This window comes from Hylobates moloch, unplaced genomic scaffold (genome assembly GCF_009828535.3).
Source record: "Hylobates moloch isolate HMO894 unplaced genomic scaffold, HMol_V3 SCAFFOLD_8, whole genome shotgun sequence".
Taxonomy (NCBI): domain Eukaryota; kingdom Metazoa; phylum Chordata; class Mammalia; order Primates; family Hylobatidae; genus Hylobates; species Hylobates moloch.
In genome coordinates, this window is record NW_026652283.1 from 99,483,082 (window position 1) to 99,503,298 (window position 20,217).

Sequence of the window (20,217 nt, forward strand, 5' to 3'; positions counted from 1 at the left end):
AATTCTGGCACAAACTAAATAATCTTGCCATCTTTTCTATGAGAGGTAAAATAGCCTGTATCTACATGATACTATAAATCAGTTGGTATAAATTTAATAATATCCTGGCTCAGACTAAATAAACATCAAAAAAGCCACACATCAGCCAATTGGATTTACTGAGTCATTCTTATATCAAGATAGGTTATAAGAAACTTACATACCTGAAGAATATTAATTTAGTTGCCCTATACATTTCTTCACAAAATTGAAAGTTAACATGTGCTTGGCTTTTATTGAGAGCTAATAAAAGAGATGTCCACAAGAAAATGTTTCTCTCTACAGATGTAACTGCCAATTAAGACATTACGCTGAATAACGCAGTTGTTTCAGCTGATATAAACAAATCTGCAACTGAAAAGGAATTAGAATACCACATTATGAACATAAGAGAACTTTTCCTAAATTGTTTTTAACAAACCTCCTTATTGGCAATGACAATATTTAATGATCAAACTTACAAAGACAAATTTAATATTAGCATCATTTTCCCTAATAAGTTGGGTTTGATTTCAGAGAAGACGCACGTCTTTAATTTCCTCAGAAACCTTTGTCAGTATCCTTGTCTAACAGCACCTGGAAGCTTGTGTCTTAATATACGCCAAAGCAGAAATAGTCTATAAAGTGTAACCTATTCTCAAATATTTATTTAGAACAAAATAGAAAGGGAGAAATATTACGAACTATATAGAATAAACTCTCAAATAATAAAATTATACTGTAGTTGGGAAAGAAGAACTAGTTGCATGTCCCAGGATATCTATTACCTATATTCTGTCTGTCTGACAATCCATCCATCCATCCACATTCCCACATCCATCCTTCCATCCATTCATTCATCATCTGTCTACCCATTCTATCTATCTATCTATCTATCTATCTATCTATCTATCTATCTATCTATCTATCATCTATCTATCTATCTATCTATCTATCTATCTATCTATCTATCTATCCATCTATCTATCTATCATCTATCATCTATCTATCATGTATGTATTTGTCTATTTTTCTATCATGTGAATATAACCTGATGAACTTTTTACTTGTATGATTAATAAATTATCTCTGAAAATTATTCCCAAAGAATAAATTTTTAAAATGTCCTAGTCTAAGATGGCATCAATGGAAATGGCCTCCTAAAGTAATTTCATCACATGGAAAAAGAAACTCATGTAGACATATAAGTTCTGGTATTTTTTCTTAGAGTCTCTATCATCTTACTTTATTGTTTGAATAACTTAGCAATGAAGCATTTGTTGACAGTCAAATGATGAGACACTAAGCATTCTTGGGGTTCTGAGGGGAGTAGAAATCTCACTTTCACCTGGGGTATTCAGATAATTAGAACTAATTAGCCTTGTGCAGAGGCTATAACGATTACTTTATGACACCCAAGTAATATCAATAACATTCCCTGCATATTTCACTCAACTCTGAGTGGGGATCTTGTGAAACGGCACATAGGATATTAGTGAGGAGGCTTTGCCAAGAAATGCAAACGGATCTCTAGGAGAAGATGCCATGTTTAATGGAATATAGGACAACAGCCCTAATTCATGATTAAGTGATACCTTCTGTGGCAGAACTGTTGAAGGGCACACAAATGTCATGCATACGCCCCAGTGTTAGAGGCAACTGGTAGCCTGTAAAAATGCCTTGCTTTCTCTTAGATATTCACCAGCTGCAGCACATGGTGAATAGGACCAAAACCCTGCCTACAGTCTACTGTTCACTTTGCTCAGAGCAACCTTCCTGCCTGACACCCAACACTTGTTGGTCTAAAAAACTCCTCTTTATTTTTCAAAACCAAGTTCAGGGGTTACCTCCTCTGTGAAGCCTTGTTCTTATTCCTCTACTCCCTCCACAGTGAGTAACTTCCTCCTCTTTACTGCTTATAGACTTTGCACATACTTTAATTGATAACCATAGATGAACACATTAGAATTATTTGTTTTCTGACAGAGAGTCTTATTGGGAGGGAAACCAATTGTTCTAAAACAGGGAGAAAACTGTAAATTTAATTCCTATCTTTGTTAAGTTTCTTCTTAGGCAGTAGAAAAGTTTAAAGGCACTTTACTTGTATTTGTGTTATCATTTTGAAAAATATAACTCTAAACTGCATAATTCTTTAAGCAAACCTGATTAATCCATACATGCCGTACACAAACACACACATGAAAATTACATACATATACATATACATATATATGTATATGTATAGTTTTTCCCTTTCTCTGCATTAATTACTTCCCTCCCTCGTATACCCTAATTGGTTGACCTATAAAACTCAAGCCTCAAGCTAATCAACACCATTAACCATGATCCTAAATTACAGACACAGCACCTAGGTAGAAATAACTAGGTTCTCTAGAACTAATCTAGCAAAGTCAAAATTCAGAGTAAAATAAAGTATCCCAATGACATACTGAGCAGTAAGAAATCAAAAATAATATCTTTTGATATTTGAGAATACTCTCAATATTTGAACCCATTTATGATCATCTGTTTAATGAATACCCAAATACTTCACATAACTGTTAAAAGTTTTAAATATGTTCGGACATTTTGTTCCAATGTGCTATGAAAGAACAAATAGTTCCATGGACTATCTGTGCTCTCATCCTAAATCCTTCAGTGATTTCCGCTAGTAGTTTCTGTTACCCTGGTAACATTTATACAATAAATGATTTACTCTGCCTCTATATGATTGTGTTGCCCTGGTAACTTGCTGTTTTCTAGAAAGTCTGACAAGGACTTTATTTTAGCTGCATATTTTCTTTCTTTAGGAAATAAGAATTTAATAGATTGGATATTTAACATTATTTCTATTTGAATTATACTTAATATGTTAAATAGCTATTAAGGAAGTAATGTCATCTACATCTTTACGAAGGAACTGGCAAAGCTGTGATACTCTGCTTTACTAATGATGAAGTAATGAAGAAATTCTAAATACTATCCAAGGACACATTAGAGGTCATGTATGATTGAAATTTTGCTTCTTAGCAGCTGTCAGTTGTGTCATGTCCAGAATGCTGTGCCTGCCGTTCTAAAAAGTAATACATTATATCTTGATCTATTCTTTCATTTTAAAGGTTGTTAGTAAAATAACATAAAACCACATGCAGAAAGATAGGCCACATGCACACATACCACACAAGTGCACCCACATACTCCCATAGTAACAGAGCTAGAATACTTCAGCTGGGACAATTTGTATGTTACTGGATATAGAAACAGTGGCCATCTATTAATAGATGCATCCCTATGTACTCTGGAGACGTGTTGGTGCCTAGCACCTGGCAGCTTCCAACCACCATATCTGAGAATTTTAAAAATGTATTAAAGCATATTTTTGAATTTCAAAAGATTCTAGACTTACCACTGCCCCTAGACACTCCTGTGCTTAGGAGGCAGGGATCTCAGACAGCAGGAAGCTTTCAGGAACTCTACATGGAAGATAAACATTACCTCCAAAATTATTTAGGAATATAAAATGACTTTATATACAAAGACTTTGCACAATGGTATTTCATAATGTAGCAGAATTTATTTTTTTCTATTTATAATTGATTCATACATTACTCCAGTACATATTATTACTTTTACGCACACATCAGTGACGTAACTTACTCTTTTTGTTTTACATTTTTCAAAGTAAGCTTAAATTCTAAACAATAGTACTGGGATTGTCAAGCTAATAAAATATGTGTAGGAAAGTCTGCCAGATTTGACTGCATGAAAGCTGTACTTCAATACGTAGCAATTTAACTTTCCAACCAAATATTTCTCTCGTTCTCTAATATAAATATTTCACTTAAGGCAGGCTATTTGCCTCCCCCTGTAGTCCCCTTTGAAATAACTTGAGACTCTCCTCCCATATTTTTTCTGTATTATTTTCACTTAAAATATCCTCCTTTTTTCATTTTAGCCCCACAAACATCACCCATCCTTTAAGGTCGTGTTTATGTCATTGTTCTTCCCTGTCCTTAACTGTTCACAGAGGCCTCTTCATTTTTAAGGTTATATAATCACTAAAATTTTGACAAATTTTCAACTGTACCTTTTCAATTAAATTATCTTGAGCATATAATGTTTTTCTACAATTATATTGCAAGTCTTGAGGGCAAATTACTTCTTATTTTCTCTCCTCCATTTTCAACAATATCTAGAAAAATATCATACACATATTTGATGCTCAAAAATATTTGTTTTTATTATTTATTGATTTTTTTCATTGAACCCAAGTTTCTCAGTTTTATAAGATGAGGAGTCAATGACTGGTACAGCTAAGGGCTAAGGGAAAGAAAGACTGAATCAAATGAGCATGTGACGAAAATATTCCTCAAGTTTTATGACAATGAAGGGCATTAAAAACTCTATACATTCTTAAAAATTACAAACTATTGATTTACAACTTCCTCATACCTAAAAATTCCTCATTAGGCAGTTGGCAACTGATTATTTTTACTTGTACTACATATAACTTCAGAACTATATGGCCTATGATCTAAATCAACAACTAGTCATGGAGCAAAAGATAATGCTAATTTTGTTAAGACCATGGCATTTCACAATCCAATTGATCATTCAGCAACGTGACTATCAACTATGCAACAATCAGAGTTCTTCATGATCATGATCATACATGGTATTAACAAATTCTTTTTTTTTTTTTTTTTTTTTTGAGACAGGGTCTTGTTCTGTTGCTCAGGCTAGAGTACAGTGGTGTGATCTTTGCTTACTGTAGCCTTGAGCTTCTGGCCTCAAACAATCCTCCCATCTCAGCTTCCCAAGTAGCTGGGACTATAGGCATGCACCTCCATGCCTGGCTAATTTTTTGTATTTTTTGTAGAGACAAGGTTTTGCCATGTTGCCCAGGCTGGTCTCAAACTCTTGAGTTCAAGCAATCTGCCTGCCTTGGCCTCTCCACCTGCTGGGGTTACAGGCTTGAGTCACCGCACCAGGCCAAACTTAACGAATTCTTAAATAGATTATAAAGTTTTAGCCTCCTGAGAACATGTCTGACTGGAGTAATAGATTATTTTTTAAACTGGATTTGGTAAAATAAATGCATCTCTTCCCCAAAACTAAGATAGTCTTGCATATAAAGATTTTATAATCTTCAAAAAGAGATGTTTTCAAGCTACTTAAAATTTTGTGTAATTAGAGAAAAAAGAATTATTCCAAATTAACTCTATGAAGCCTTTGTTAATTGAATATTCAAACCTGACAAAAATAGCTTACTAACTTTATTAATAAAAACTGATGCCAAGATAATAAACTATTAACAAGTATAATCCAGAAGTATATTTTTAAGAGGGATATATCATAACCAAATGGAGTTGATGGCAAAATGATTCTACCTTAGGAAAATATTAAAAATTATAATACAATTAATTACAAATATATTAATACAATAAAATTGGCGAAAGGAAAATAATATCAATAGTTTCAAAAAACTTTGATTAAGTTCAACATCTATACCTGAATTAAAAAATAATTCATAGTGGCATTTCCATTATGATAAGAAATAAGTCAAAGGATACATTCCACAGCCATTTGGCCAGAAAATGAATTATGAAATACAAGGATTTAAAATCAGGTGGAAAATTATATTATTTTTGATGACCTGGAAAAGCTGAGAATGAATTTAATATTCGATTGAAAACAACGAGAGAATTCAGAAAGATAGCTGGTTATAAAAATTGTTTCATATATGAGATAGAAGAAAAGGCTAAACAGCATCATGAAGAATTAACCAAACATTTTGCAAGAGTGGGATACATGGCAGGGCAGCTAACCATGAACAGGAGAGGAAAAAAGACTGCCAGATTAAAAGAGTCTTAAATGACCCAATAACCAAATATAATATGTGGTCACTGATTGCTTCCTGGATTGGGTAAACCAGTGTAAATAACATTTGTGCTCAATTGGGAAAATTTGATTAGAGATGATAAAAAATCTCTCAACCAGGAAAAATGGAAAATATTCGCTGAAAATAGCACATATTGTGTGATGTCATTTGACTGATATCATTTTGGTAAATGGTATATACATATACATGTGATATATATAATGGGTATATTGTGTGCATGTGTGTTTGTAGATGTAGATAAGTTGGTAGATATTGATATAAATACAGAAAAACATCTGGAAACGTAACATTAGATATTAACTGTAGTAATCTTTGGGTAAGAGGAAATGGGTATTTTATATGCATATTTTAACTTAGGTATATATTCTAAATTTCAGCAATACTTTTGAACAATTCATAGATTTTTAAAATTAGGTGAATAAAATTAGTATAAACATTTTTATACACCAAAGTGATCAATGAGAAAATATAATAAAATTGTTATAATTAAACAATGCTGAAGAATATTTATTTCATGTGTTAGAAAACTTACACATTAGAAATAAGTGTTGTGTCCTCATGAATGGATTAATGTCAGCTATGTCCTCATGAATGGATTAATGTTGCCATGGAATTAGATTCATGGGAATAGCTTTGTTACAAAAGGAAGCTCTTTCTGGCTCTCTTGTTTTTGCCTTCTTGCCAGGTGATGTCTTCTGCCATGTTATGAAATAACAAGATGGCCCTCACCAGCTGCCTACATCAAGCTCTTGGACTTTCCATCTTTCAGAATTGTGAGCTATATAAACTTATTTTCTTTATAAATTAGACAGTCTGTGTTATTTTGTTATAGCCACAGCAAAAAACTAAGACATATAATAACAAAAATACTAAGATGCCAAAGAAAACATTAAGCAATATATAGAACATACATGGAGGAAACCTGATACTCTATTAAGTGATCCAAAATACGTAAAAGAATTCCTGGGTAGACGAAAAGTTCTTTTTCTTGTATAGAAAAATTCAATGTTGTAAATATGTCATATTCTTAAATTTCCCATAAGTCAATATATAATTTGAAATTTTAGTACATTTTTAACTTCATACAATGCATTAAAGTTCATCTGAAAATGTAAAATGGCTAGAAAAATTTTTGAGAAACAATAAAAAAAATATTGTGGACATTTCCTAATTGTGGACATTTCCTATCAGTTTATAAGGCAAGTTTCCCCAACATGCGGCCCACTGGCTGCCTGCAGCCCACAATGGCTTTGAATGTGACGCCACACAAATTCACGATCTTTCTTAAAATATTATAAGATTTATTTATTTATTTTAGCTCATCAGCTATCATTAGTTTTAGTGTATTTTATATGTGGCCTAAGACAATTTTTCTTACAATGTGGCCCAGGGAAGCCAAAATATTGGACACTCCTGATTGAGGTACTGTAAGTTATAGTAGTCAAAATAGAGCAATGCTCAGAAGAAATAGAGAAGCAGGACAGAAGAGCATTTGGAAAACAGACAAGAAGATAAAAAGATTTTATTATGTGATAAATATTGGCATAAAATTAATGCCAGAGGAGGAAATATAGAGGGCTTCTTTGGTAAAATTTGTTATGGCAATTGGTTCCACTTTTGGGGAAAAAAAAAAATCAAACAAACGAAACTTTGAATCTTAATCTCATCTCATGCTATAAAATAAACTTCAAAGGTAACAACATTTTTAAACAAAATTTACTATAAGCACAGTAAGAAAACATATGGCATTTTAAATGTATAGTGATTAAGGTATTTTGCATGGAACACAGATGCTCTAAAGCTGGGGTTGTCAAAATATAGCCTGTGAGTCAAATGTGGCCATACCTATTTCTGTAAATAAAGTTTTATTGGAACTCAAGGCACACCCATTCATTATGTATTGTCTATGGATGCTTTCACAATAAACCTTAGAATTGAGTAGGTGTGACACAGACCATATAGCTCACAAAACAGAAAATATTTACTGTTTGGCTTTTTACAGAAAAAGTTTGCTGACCCTTGTTCTAAAAAAAAGACTGATACATTTGAATACATAAATACCAAAAATCTGCATGACAAATATACAATTAAAATTTAAAGTAAACTGAGATAATATTTAAATTATCTATGACACAATAAACTTACTAACTGTAATAGGATCTCTCATAAATAAGAAAAGATCAATACCTCAAAAGAAAACTAAGCAAAGCAAACCAGCTTGAAGTTCAGAGATAAAGAAAACAAAATCAGTCAATAAACATGTGAAAATCAACTCAACTCATAGGATTCAGAAATGAAAATAAAATATGAGTGAGATATTTACCATGTTAACAAAACATTTAAAACTTGAGATTACCTGCTTTTAATTGAGGTTATGGAGAAAGAAAAACTGCTATCTAAAAGGCAATTTGACAACAATGTATATCAAATTTTAAAATGTAAATATCTTTTGTGTCAGCGACTTATCTGACAGATGTCTTCTCACTAGGGCATAATATTATCGTCTTGAGTTTTCAAGAAAGTACACCTTTTGGTGCATTTATACAATAGTGATAATGGAGCTGTTATCAAAATTGATATAGATCTATATGTGACTCATATTTATTGACATCCAGAACATTTTATTATTGAGGAAAAATAAAGCAAATTGTAATACAATATTTGTAGAGTAATATTGTTTCTATACTAAAAATACACATTTACACACATGCAGATATATACTTTCATATGCAATAAAATTGACTGGATAGAAATATCTGATTTTGTTTACAATGTTTATTTCCGGAGAATGGAAATGATGAATGAAGGGATCCTAGGTGGAAAATCTTTTATACTCTATTTACTTCTTTTGAATTATAAGCATTGCATTTCATTGTGTAAAGTTATTTTGCTAAAGTTGCTGAGATTATATTTGAAAAATTACCGTAAAATTTCGAAGTTATACTTAACAATAGGAAAGCCAGGACTATTTTCTACAGTAATTAGGGCAAATTTGGTGATAATGCCCTCTCGAAACACACACCTACAAATTTGAAGGACACAACTCTAAAACTAGGCCTTAGGCCTTACATGTTTAAGGGGAAAGAATGACCAAATTAGGTATTCTGGGGCTTCTTAAACAGCCTGGTTGTAGAGAAGCAGTTTATATTTGCTCTTTAGCTGAAAACTCAGGGTTTATTAATTATAACAATTATAATTTTTTATTTGCTTGCAACTTTTTTGCCATTTGTTGCCATGGCAACAAATCATGTATTGATTCAATAAGGGCATCTTGCATTTCTTAGAATACTGTAATTAGATAACCAATTTGTAATTAAGTCAAAATGAAAGCTGACCTTTCTCCTTGAGATGATATAACACTAACCATATCAAGAACAGAAGATTTATCCTTCAAATGAGCTTAAATAAAGTTTAAGAAAGTGGAACTCTGCTTCCTCTTGAAAACTACCATCTTTTCTCCTTGTCAGTAATACAGATGTAACAAAATATCCAATGTATTGGAACACAGCAATTTCAACTGTGTATTCATATGACATTGCAATGTAACATACTGCTCTGTAGAGTAGGTATTTGGTGCAATCCATCAACTATTAAAATTCTGTCAGTGCAATGGTGAGATTTCAGCATGCAGTACAGACGTCTGTGTTGAGAAGCAGAAACACATAACCAACTACATTGACAAAGTCAGCATTTTTACTTCTTCTCAGCAAAAAGGGAATTCCTTATTGAGTCAAACAGTGCTGTCTTCTCAGAGTCTATTCAGGTGAACGATAACAAAAGGCAAACAGAAATGCTCTTGCTTCCCTACATGGGGTTTGACAGCTTTCCAGGAGATCCAATAAGTTCCCAGGGTCCAGTAACAGAAATCTCTTTTCTTTCCAAAACACCAGAATTATAATCCATGCAGAGACATCTATCCTTTCTTCCCAGAGTATTTTTTTTTCTAAATCTAGAAGCACGTTACTTAGAACATTAAATGTACAAAGAAACAAACTTAAATGGCAAACTCTAGAAATTACATGCTTATGTTTTCTGTTCTTCTTTCATGCCTTTACTGTTCCCTTTCATTCTCTGTGCCATTTCATTTCTCTCTTACCAATTGTTGCCTCTCCAGTTTACCCATTCATCCTCCCTAGCAAAGAGATCAAAGACATTGTGCTCTACTTTAGAACTTTACAGAAGCACTGTTTTCAGATACAAACCAGATTGAGACATTAGAGCCCTTTAAGTCAAGCCTGAGAGAGAACCTGAAGGCCTTCTAGCCTAGGCAATACACCCAGCTCCAACTCAGGAGTCAGTGTACATGCTTGGTGATGGGGAGGTATATTCCTGTACAATGAAACCTCATGCATGAAATTATCATAAAGTGAGGAAAGAGAAAATGTGATAGAGAAGAAAAGTTGCAAGCAAATTGGAATTATGGGCAATATATTTGAGACATAGATTTTGACACCTTGAATTTGTTTGTAAAGTAGTCTCCAGTTACTGAAAAAAGGAGATTCTTAATGGGCATTTTTTTTAAGTTTTAGGTATTGAATGTTTAGAAAGTAAGTGAAATAAGTACCAATGTAAGCAATTTGTCTTGTTTATAGCCACAGAGTTTCTCTCCACCAAACTCATTAGCAAAGTAAGGTAATTAGCACTATGAATGTGGTAGAAATAGATGATTCTCAACGAAGTTGCTTATTTTCGACTTTCTGCTTATAACACTCATTTGATAAAACTGGGATAATTTAAAGCATAATGAGAAGTCTACTAATATAATTAAATAATAATAATTTATTGAGTGTTTGCTCTTTTCCAGAAATTATTTTAAGAGCTTTAATGCCTTATTTCATTTAATGAACAAAACGTAATTATTTATGTATTATTATGTCCATGTTACAGATGAGAAAACTGTGGTTCAGAAAGTTTATGTAAATAGCTCAATACCCCCTTGCTAAAACGGATTTCCTAGCCTAATGAGCTCAACCAAGAATCCATGCTGTTAATCATCAAGTTCCTCATTATTTCTTCTCAGATTCAGGTTTTTTGATTTGCAGTCTAAGATGGCTTGAATATTTTTATATTTTAGTATCATAGGGTGATTTACCCTCACTTTGATGACAAAATTAAAGCCAGTTGGGTAAAGTTACTTATGTAATATGGACAGCCAACAAGATTATTACAGGGCAATGATTGATGGTACAAACTCTGTGTTTCCATGATACTGTTTTGCCCTTTTCTCCGTCTAAAAGATAGCAAAGTGGTGGGTGGCCCAGCCACTTATATTTTTCCAGGAATCCACCCCAGCCATAAACATTACATTTAAACCTAGTGGCCTAAGCTCAAGCATGATGCATAATCTAGTCATGGGAAGTGATATGATATCAGCTCTGAGTAGTAGCCACAGCAAGGAAAATCTAAAAGGACAAGTTAAAGTACACACACACATGTACGCACACACTAACAATACACATAGAGAAATAATACATGCAAACACAAGGCTGAAGCTGTACTGGGGTGGAAAAGGAGGTGTGTGAAAAACTTTGTAAAAGTCCTGAGTGACAGCTGAAATAAAGTCCCATACAACCATCTTCCCTGCCCCCTAATAGATCTAGAAGTACTGAAGAATCTTGCATAGTTTGACATCTGGTAAAATATTCAGATTTGCCAGATGTGCACTCCTTTTGGCCACAAAGAGATGATGTTAAAACTCAGTATGAGGACTAAGTTAGTATTAGTGCTTTACGGATGAACACATTTTTTAGAAGGTGGTTGTTTCCTTCCAGAAAGGCTCCTTTTGAGAACTTGGCAGGACTTCTTTCCTTTTCTTCCGTTGGCTCTGTCTCTGCTATGCTATGTATTGCTTTGGCAGCACATACTGAATTTTACCTTATGACTTGGACAGAAAAGTGTAGCCTGGATTTGTTGCATAGTGGTATGATTCATAGAACACAGACTAGATGAACTCAGAAAGCCCTCAAGTTGTGTAAATAATAGTAAATAAAGGGATTTGCAAAATACGGTATAAAGTTCTGCTGCAGTAAACTACATATATTTTATTCTTTAAATAAAAAACTATCAAAATGTTTGGAGCAACATGAAAAGTTCCTTATTTAAAAAAATAAAATGGACACAGCTCAAATATGAAAGCCAGATTCTCTAATTTTTTGAGTCCAGGAAATGGATGTCTGTGTATTTAGCTCCCTGGTCTTTATACTAACTTACTTACATTTATCTTCTAAAGGGGTTAAAATTTAGCACTGCTTCTTCCTTGTATAATGAACACATTCAATAATAATGAGGACAATGATAATAATAATGCATAGCATGTATACTCTTTTACATTGTCTTTTACATATGATCTCTCATTTGAGCCTCACAAAAGCACTATTAAGTATATAGTGTCAGAAAAGGAAACAAATGCACAGACAGCATACCCAGAAGAGTCACCAGAGACCTTGTCACACAACTTCCAGTCTAAGGCTGTTTCCCCTGCCTCACACTCTCATGAGTGTGTTGCTATTGAAATCTCTATCTCGCACTTCTATAGAGCTAGAAACCCTGGAAGACCTAGGCAAAGATAAACGCAATCATTAGCCTTCAGTCTAGATTCTAATGCAATACGTCATACTTTTCACTTGGAATTGATGTAATATTGTGCCATAAAATGGGAAATCTAGCAAGTAGAAAATAGAGTTTGAATATTTTGCAGAGAGAAAATTTCCACTAAAGAAAAAGAAAACTGCTATAGTTAATTAACATGAAAATATTTACACACCTTGCCATCTATCTATATAAATTCATCTATTAGCAGACAACTACCTTCATATTTGAAATATATTGCTTCAAGTCAAAACTTGTCTATGATACTCCAAATTGTCCCTAAAGCATATCATACTGTGGCCAAAGAGAGAAAAGCATATCAGAAAGAGAAGGGAAACAAAGAGTTTCCTTGTAGAATAAATTTAATTGTCCGGAGTTCTGAGTTCCTGCATAAAGCAGAAATTCCTCATGCATAAGAAATGGTAGACTCAGCTTGAATGGTTGATTGCTATTTCCTCTAATAAAGTTTCCACGCATTCTCTCTCTCTCTCTCTCTCACTCTCTTGCTTTTTCACCCTCTCTCTTTATTTGATTCTATGTCTATGTCAATCTCTAGCTATCTATTGTACATGCTTTTGTAGAATTTCAGGAACAGCTTTTTATCTGGAGAATATGGCTGCCTGAACGAGTTACATAATATAACAAAAGCTTTACCCCAAAGCTTCTATGCATTCCAAAAGCTTGTACTTGGATAATAGAAATATTAGCCTCAGGTGACTGAGAACACTTACTGTTGGTTGCATAACGTATGGCGGATGAGGCATCCATGAAGTACTCTGGACCTATGCATCAAACAGCATTTATTAGCACAAAGCAATCATAGAGAGAACTTGGTTCTTGTGTTCAGTGGAGTCACACTAGGTCATAGGAAAGTGGAGTCCACCTGACTTTACAGTTAATTCGTGCTCAAAACCAAGGGTAAAAAGGGAATTCTTGGACTTGATTAAATTGGTCCCTGAAACAAGGTAAAAGGTAAAGCAACTTCCCATATCAATGGAGCTGACTTCAGTGCCCACATGGCCCAGGCCGGGTCTTGGAGCATATTTTGAGGTTGATGTTGAAGGCTAAAGTTTTAGGAGGCCTCAGAGACCATACGAAGATCAGCTCTCAGGGATGTCCTGGCAAGTAATGAAGGAAGCAAGAGTTGACTGCTAAGACTTTCTCTTTTTCTGTCATCAGTTGTAACTTCAAATGCTCAAGTGATCCCATTTTAGAAATATGTCCAAGTGGTAAAAGTTGTGGTAAGAGCTAAAGAGATAAACCAAAAATTTGGGGCAGTTATTTAGGTTTAACCCAAGTTAAGCGAGTTTGTAATTATTTTCTCTCATGGTAATTGGTACAACAAATAAAAGTGAATATGTCAGCCAGCCAGCTATTCTTAAATGTACCATGCGTCAGCCAAATGAAAAAGTCAGCCCGTATAATAAGCTGAATGTAACGTGGAGAACTCAGAAGATTTTTTTATATACTCACACACACAGAATTGCCAAAACACTTTGGATTGAAAAAAACCTGGTGAAAGGTGAGAATCAACAACATAGATCATTACTGTAATCTCTTCTTTTGAGAAAAGGGAGCTAGAGTTAAATTCCACGTATGAGCCCTCCCAAGTAAAATCACTCTTCAGTGAATATTTTATTCATGTCACTGAAGTGCTCTACACTGTGGCTTAATGGGTGGTCTTGGCTGGAACAGAGGCCAAGAATAGAAAAAAAAAAAAAGGAAACACACACACACACACACACACACACACACACGCACGCACATTACAACCAGGCAGGCCTGCAGGAAGAACAAAAACTGAACAGAACCTGCACATAGCCTCATGGGTCCCAAGGAAAGGCAATTAAGAAATCAGCCATTCAGAGACCATCTAAATGTAATTCAAATGAAAATCTATTCCATTTGCCCATGGATATGTTTCAAGAATCTGAGTGCAGAAAAAGAAAGAAAATGATTTGCTTCGGGGGGAATCAGTTAAGGAAAAGCGCACATAGTCTTAAGTTTGATTCTCTGACAGCTGGGATATCCTGAAATGAAGTATACAGTGACTGAACAAGGCAAAACTTCACTGAATTAATAGCATCAGCATCATTACAGTTTTACTCATTATATAACGTCCACCCCCACCAGCTGCAAAATTCAAGAAGCACATGCATACACACGCTTGCATTCTCTCTTTCTCTTTCTCCCTCCAAACTTTTAAGAAATGACACTAGACACTTTCTACATGCAGCATATATATAGGCGTTTTCTAATTAGAATTGGAAGAACAATATTAGGTAGAGAGGAGATTAATATCACATACGTAATAACTCAGAGGAATAAAATAAGGAGTATTGTTTGAGGGAGAAGTGTGACTATTTTAATCCACCTATGCACTTGGAATTAACTGGCTATAATATCTAGCTGAGGACACACATTGAGTCTCAGACTTTCCAGCATTTCAACCTGCGGAACCCCTGAGGTCTCTTTTGGTCTCACTGGAACTGAGAATGAAATAAGAGCAGGGAATAGGAACAACTTTTTACCACTTTGATAATTTCTTCTGTTTCTTGGGAAGTATGATTTAACATCTATCTGTGTAGCTTTACCAGGACAACCATGACAAAATGAGATGACAGTGATAAAATATCCTGGAGTGAGTGAAGGAATTGCTAGAAATATGCTTTTAGAAAAGACACGATAGGGAACATGAACAAACAAAATAACAGACAACAAACAAAATAATTTCCCAGTGGTGAGAGAGCTGTATTAAGGTTAGTTGGAAAGTAGCATAATCATGAAAACTCAGCAGGAAGAATGAAAAGCGTAGTGGATTTTACTATCCAGTGAATTGATACAAACAGGCTCTTGAAAGTATAGGCTAACTCATAACTTGAGTATTATTACATTAAGATGTGATTAAAGTGTATGAGAATTTTTTTTCTTTTCATTCTACTGTGTCCTTTTTGCCTCTAAATAGTGTATTACTGCAAGAAAGATATCTCCTAAGGTGCAGGTAAATCGGACATACCTGGTATGTGGAGACAGGGGAAGCAGCAATGAATGGCGTGATAGATGTCTGTGGAATCATGCGGTTGGTTGCAATACTGTACGGTGAAGAATAAAATCTGCAAACAGAAAACAAAAAAAAGAAGATTCACGAAGCTGCTACATGCCTGGCCTCTAATCAAATGCTATCAAGTACCTATGGGAAAGACATATTTCCACCCGCACGTTTTTCCATCAACCATTAACAGGAACGTCCAGGAGATCTGCATTATTTGATTCCACTAGGAGAAATAAGTAGCTCTGAAAGAAATGACTTTGTGTCATCTTATAAAATTAGCTGCACAAAATCTTTCTTATGCCAGATAAGTTTAATACTGCCTCCCACCAGCAGGAGGGGAAAAGCCATGAGTGTTGTTTAAAAGGCTTTGAAAGGAAGACAAAATGAAAGCACCAAGCTTTACAAAAGTGACTGATGTTACAAATACAGGAACTGCATCTATGTCTTCAGTCAGGAAACAAAGACCAGTTCCTAGAAAGTTAAGGATATTTTGTGTTAGGCATAGGTCCATGCCCTCATGCAGAAAATACTTTCTCCATGAAAAGAGAAGCAACAGGACAATTTGTATTGAGGTTGGAATAGGAATGTTTTCTGGATTAAGTCAAGGCACTGGCAGAGACACTGAACCTATATGATATGCTCCTATAGACTCTGTAAAAAGCACTGAATTTTCTAGTCCTCCAGAGCCCCTCATTGAACAATTATAGAACGCTACAAGATCAGGAATTCACAAATCAGAGGAGGGATGATTCTTCTTGAGATCTATTAAAGGGTAGCTTCTGGATATGAAAATCAGTGAAATGTCCATTTCTGCTCAGACTATACTGTAGAGTCCATGAGTTATTGAATGCTCAAATCCTTCAGCAGAATTTAAATTGTGTTTCCCCCATGTCTTACTTGTAAGTGAAAGGTTAGAGTGGCCAGCCACAGAACAGACGAAACCAGGTTGCCTGAGATGGAGTATGTCAGCGATGTGAGGATAGGTTGGAAAAATGCATGTGAGAAATAATGGTATAATTCTTTTGCTTTATTGTACTTTAAGCAAAACTCAATTACTATGGTTTTCTTTTTTAATAGTATGACTGAGCTTGGAATTTACAGGACAAAGACTTCATCCAACCTCAGGGGTCACTGATATTTCAAATAGAGATTTTCATGAGTTGCCTTTCTAAGAAAGCATCCCATGAGACTCCCATTAAATATGGGAGGACTAGAATTCAAGGTTGTCAGGATTCAAGGAATAAATTCTTTAAGCTTATTTTCTATAAAAGTCTTCAAGCAAAAATATAGTCTTAAATGTACTTATAGTCTTAAATATACTTTAACTCTTAACAATGATTTGATAAGATCATACTCTTTTGGGTAAAAAAAAAATAGTGTAGATGAAAAAAATTATCCCATCATACATTACACTATTACTATCCATACTCACCAGACCCTTAAATTTATAGTTGTGATGTTTAAAAGAAGCCACTGACTATATACCTGATATAATGACAAAAAGGGATAATACAAAGTTGTTTTGTTTTTTTTTAAAGACAATACTAACAGCTGCCAAGGAGGCAGAGAAAGTGGAATTCTCATTCAATGTTAGTGGGAAAGAAAACCTTACACCCATTTTGGAAAACAGCTTCGCAGTTTCTTTTTAAGTTAAACATACACTTTCCCTACGGCCCAGCAATCCTACTTCTCCGTACTAACCAAAATTAAATAAAAACTTTTGTTTATGGAAAAACTTTAATCCAAATGTTTATACAGACTTTATTCATGCTTGCCCCAAATTGGAAACAACCCAAATGTGCTTCCTCTGAATTAATAAACTGTGGCACATCCATACGATGGAACACAACTTAGCAATAAAAAGAAAATAACTACTGAAATATTCAACATGATGAATCTCAAGTAAATTTTGCTAAATGGAAGAAGTCAGACTCAAAAGGGTATGTACTATATAATTTCACTTATATCACACTAGGGAAAAGGCAAAACTATAGAGGGGTGGAGGAAGGGGTTGATTCCAAATGAGCACGAGGGAATTTGAGGAGGGGAGATATCTATTCTACATCTTGATTGTGGTGGTGTTTACATGATTGTATGTGTTTGTCAGAATCATAGAACTGTACACTAAAGAGAGTGAATATACTGTATGTAAATTACATCTACTAAACCTGATTTTTTTAAAAAAGATAATTACTATACAAGAAAACATTCATCTTTCCATTTGAAAAAATTATTGAACATTTACTATGTCTAACACAGACGAGTAAGACTCTAAAATACCCCTTTGAGTTTCTCTATTTAGTCACTTAAATTGTACTGTTTTTGTGTATTAATCAGCCTAAAGCTCTCCATAGGCTTTCCATTGCAATGTGAACAAACGTTCACTCCTTGCACCAGCTAGCACCAGCTAGCACCATCAGGCTATTGCCTACTTCTCTGATATTGTTTTCTTAACCCTTTCTCCATAGCTGACTAGGATTCAACCAAACTGACTTTCTTCTGTCCTGTGATCTCATCATTCTCACTCTCATTTCTACACTGAACTTGAAATTCTCTACCTAAAATGCTTGCTTCTCCAAAGTTTTATAAGGCTGCCTCTTCTTCATTTCTGGTCTCACTCAACTGTCCCTTTTTCAGAGAGCATTGTAGCTAAATTAGCAACTGCCATGTCAGCCCCAATTGTTTTCTATCCCTTTCTCTTGATTTGTGTAGTTCTCTTATCATTATCTAAATGGCAACTTAAAAAATTATTTTTATATGTTATGGACTGAATGTTTGTGACCCCCTAAATTTATGTGCTGAAGCTCTAACCCCTACTGTCATTGTATTTGGAGATGGGGTGTCTAAGGAAGTAACTGGGGTTAAATGAGGACATAAGGGTGGGGCCTTAATGAAATAGGATTAGTGTTCTTTTAAGAAGATACATCAGACAGCTCACTCAGGCTCTCTCACACGCACACACTGAGGAAAGGCCATGTAAGGACATAACAAGATGATAGCTCCAGGAGTTTGAGACCAGTCTGAACAACATGGTGAGACCCCATCTCTATAAAAACACAAAAATTAGCTGGGCATGGTTGTGCATGTCTGTATTCCCTTCTACTTGGGAGGTGAAGTGGGAAGATCATTTAAATCCAGGAGATCGAGGCTGCAGTGAGCCATGAATGTGCTATTGCACTCCAGCCTGGGCAAGAGTGAGACCTTTCCTCAAAAAACAAACAAACAAACAAACGAAAAAGATGGCAGCCATCTACAATCAGGGGAAGAGAGCCTTTATCAGAATCGGCTACATTGATCTTGAATTTCTACCATTCAGAACTGAGTGTTTAAGCCACCAACTCAAGCCACTTTGTTATGGCAGCCTGAACTGACGAATACAATGTATTTATTGACTATTTCTCATTCTAGAATGTCAGCTCCAAGGGGGTTGGGTGTATATCAGTATTGTTGTCTAGAACAGAGCCTGGGAGATAGAAGATACTTGATAACTCTATGTTGAATGAATGAATAAATAAATGCAGAGCAGCTTATGGAATTCAGTAGTGATTACCATACAGGAAGATCAATACCAGGGTGGCAGGACCATAGGAGAAGGGTCCCTGAAAGAGGTAGGAAGCTGAGGACTGAGAGCCCAGAGAAGATGGTCCAATATCACATATTAAATGCTAAGTGGAAGCTTAAATAATATACCAACTTTCTAAGCGTGCAGGGGCATTAGAAACTAGAAAAAAGACAGTCCTTTTCTATGAAAATCAAGGTTTGCATTTGAAAATTCCTTCTAGGTCTTATCTTTGACAGATCTTATTTGTGAGGCAGTGAACAGTATTTGGGGCTCATAATGACACATGAGGCACCCAAGGCCACTCAATAAACAGTCCTCCTCATACGCCGTGCAGTGGTTTAACTTCTGGTAGAAATCCAGGTTCAGCCTCTTATACAGACAAAGCAAACCACACATTACATTTTAGTGTGGCTGGTCGACTTTGTAAAATGCGCCAATTGGAGTATTAAAAATGAAAGCAATAAAGATTGGATTGACAGGCAAAGTTTACAGGAAATTCTATGGGGAAAACAGAGAACAGAAACATAAAGAAAGCAGCCAAGTAAATGGATACTAGCAAAAGGAACCCTTGGGGGAAAATTTAATGCATTTTTGTCCTATCTGCTCTAATCCTATCCATCAAACAAGAATTACATTTCATACTTCCCAGCAAATTCCAATACTGCCACTCAAGTCAGAGAGTCTTTTAGAACTGCAAATGTTCTGGGAAGAACGGAATCGGCATACCGTCTTGATCTCCTAATTCTGGTATTCTGAAATAAGCTCTTCTCAAGTCCAAATATACACCAGATGAATTTACAGGAAACCCCCGCTTAAACCATGGCAGGAGAGGCTACTATTGCATCTGAGGCTTAGAGGTACCATATCTAAAGAAAATACTCAAGGCCAGACTCCAAGGAGAGAACTGCAGAATGTGTTTCTAAATCTCTTAGCTTTTTCTCAGTCCCTGACATGGTCAGGATTTGAAAACATTCTCACACAGGCATCACATTAAAAATAAATACATACATACATAGATACATACATACATACATACATACATACATACATACATACATACTTCAAGCAGATATGTCATGCTATTGGGGAACTTTC

At 34.9% G+C, this 20,217-nt stretch overlaps 1 protein-coding gene across 5 annotated transcripts in view; it reads right to left on the reverse strand.

The window, feature by feature from the left end:
- The window catches only part of RBMS3 (RNA binding motif single stranded interacting protein 3), a 1,191,227-nt gene that overhangs the window by 79,462 nt on the left and 1,091,548 nt on the right, over positions 1 to 20,217 (reverse strand). For all 5 annotated transcript variants that reach the window (XM_032162240.2, XM_058442835.1, XM_058442834.1 and 2 more), the window contains 2 exons: positions 15,525 to 15,621; positions 13,240 to 13,290 (listed from right to left, as the gene is read on the reverse strand). In XM_032162240.2, coding sequence (XP_032018131.1) covers positions 13,240 to 13,290; positions 15,525 to 15,621 — 148 coding nt within the window. The remainder of the gene's footprint in view (positions 1 to 13,239; positions 13,291 to 15,524; positions 15,622 to 20,217) is intronic.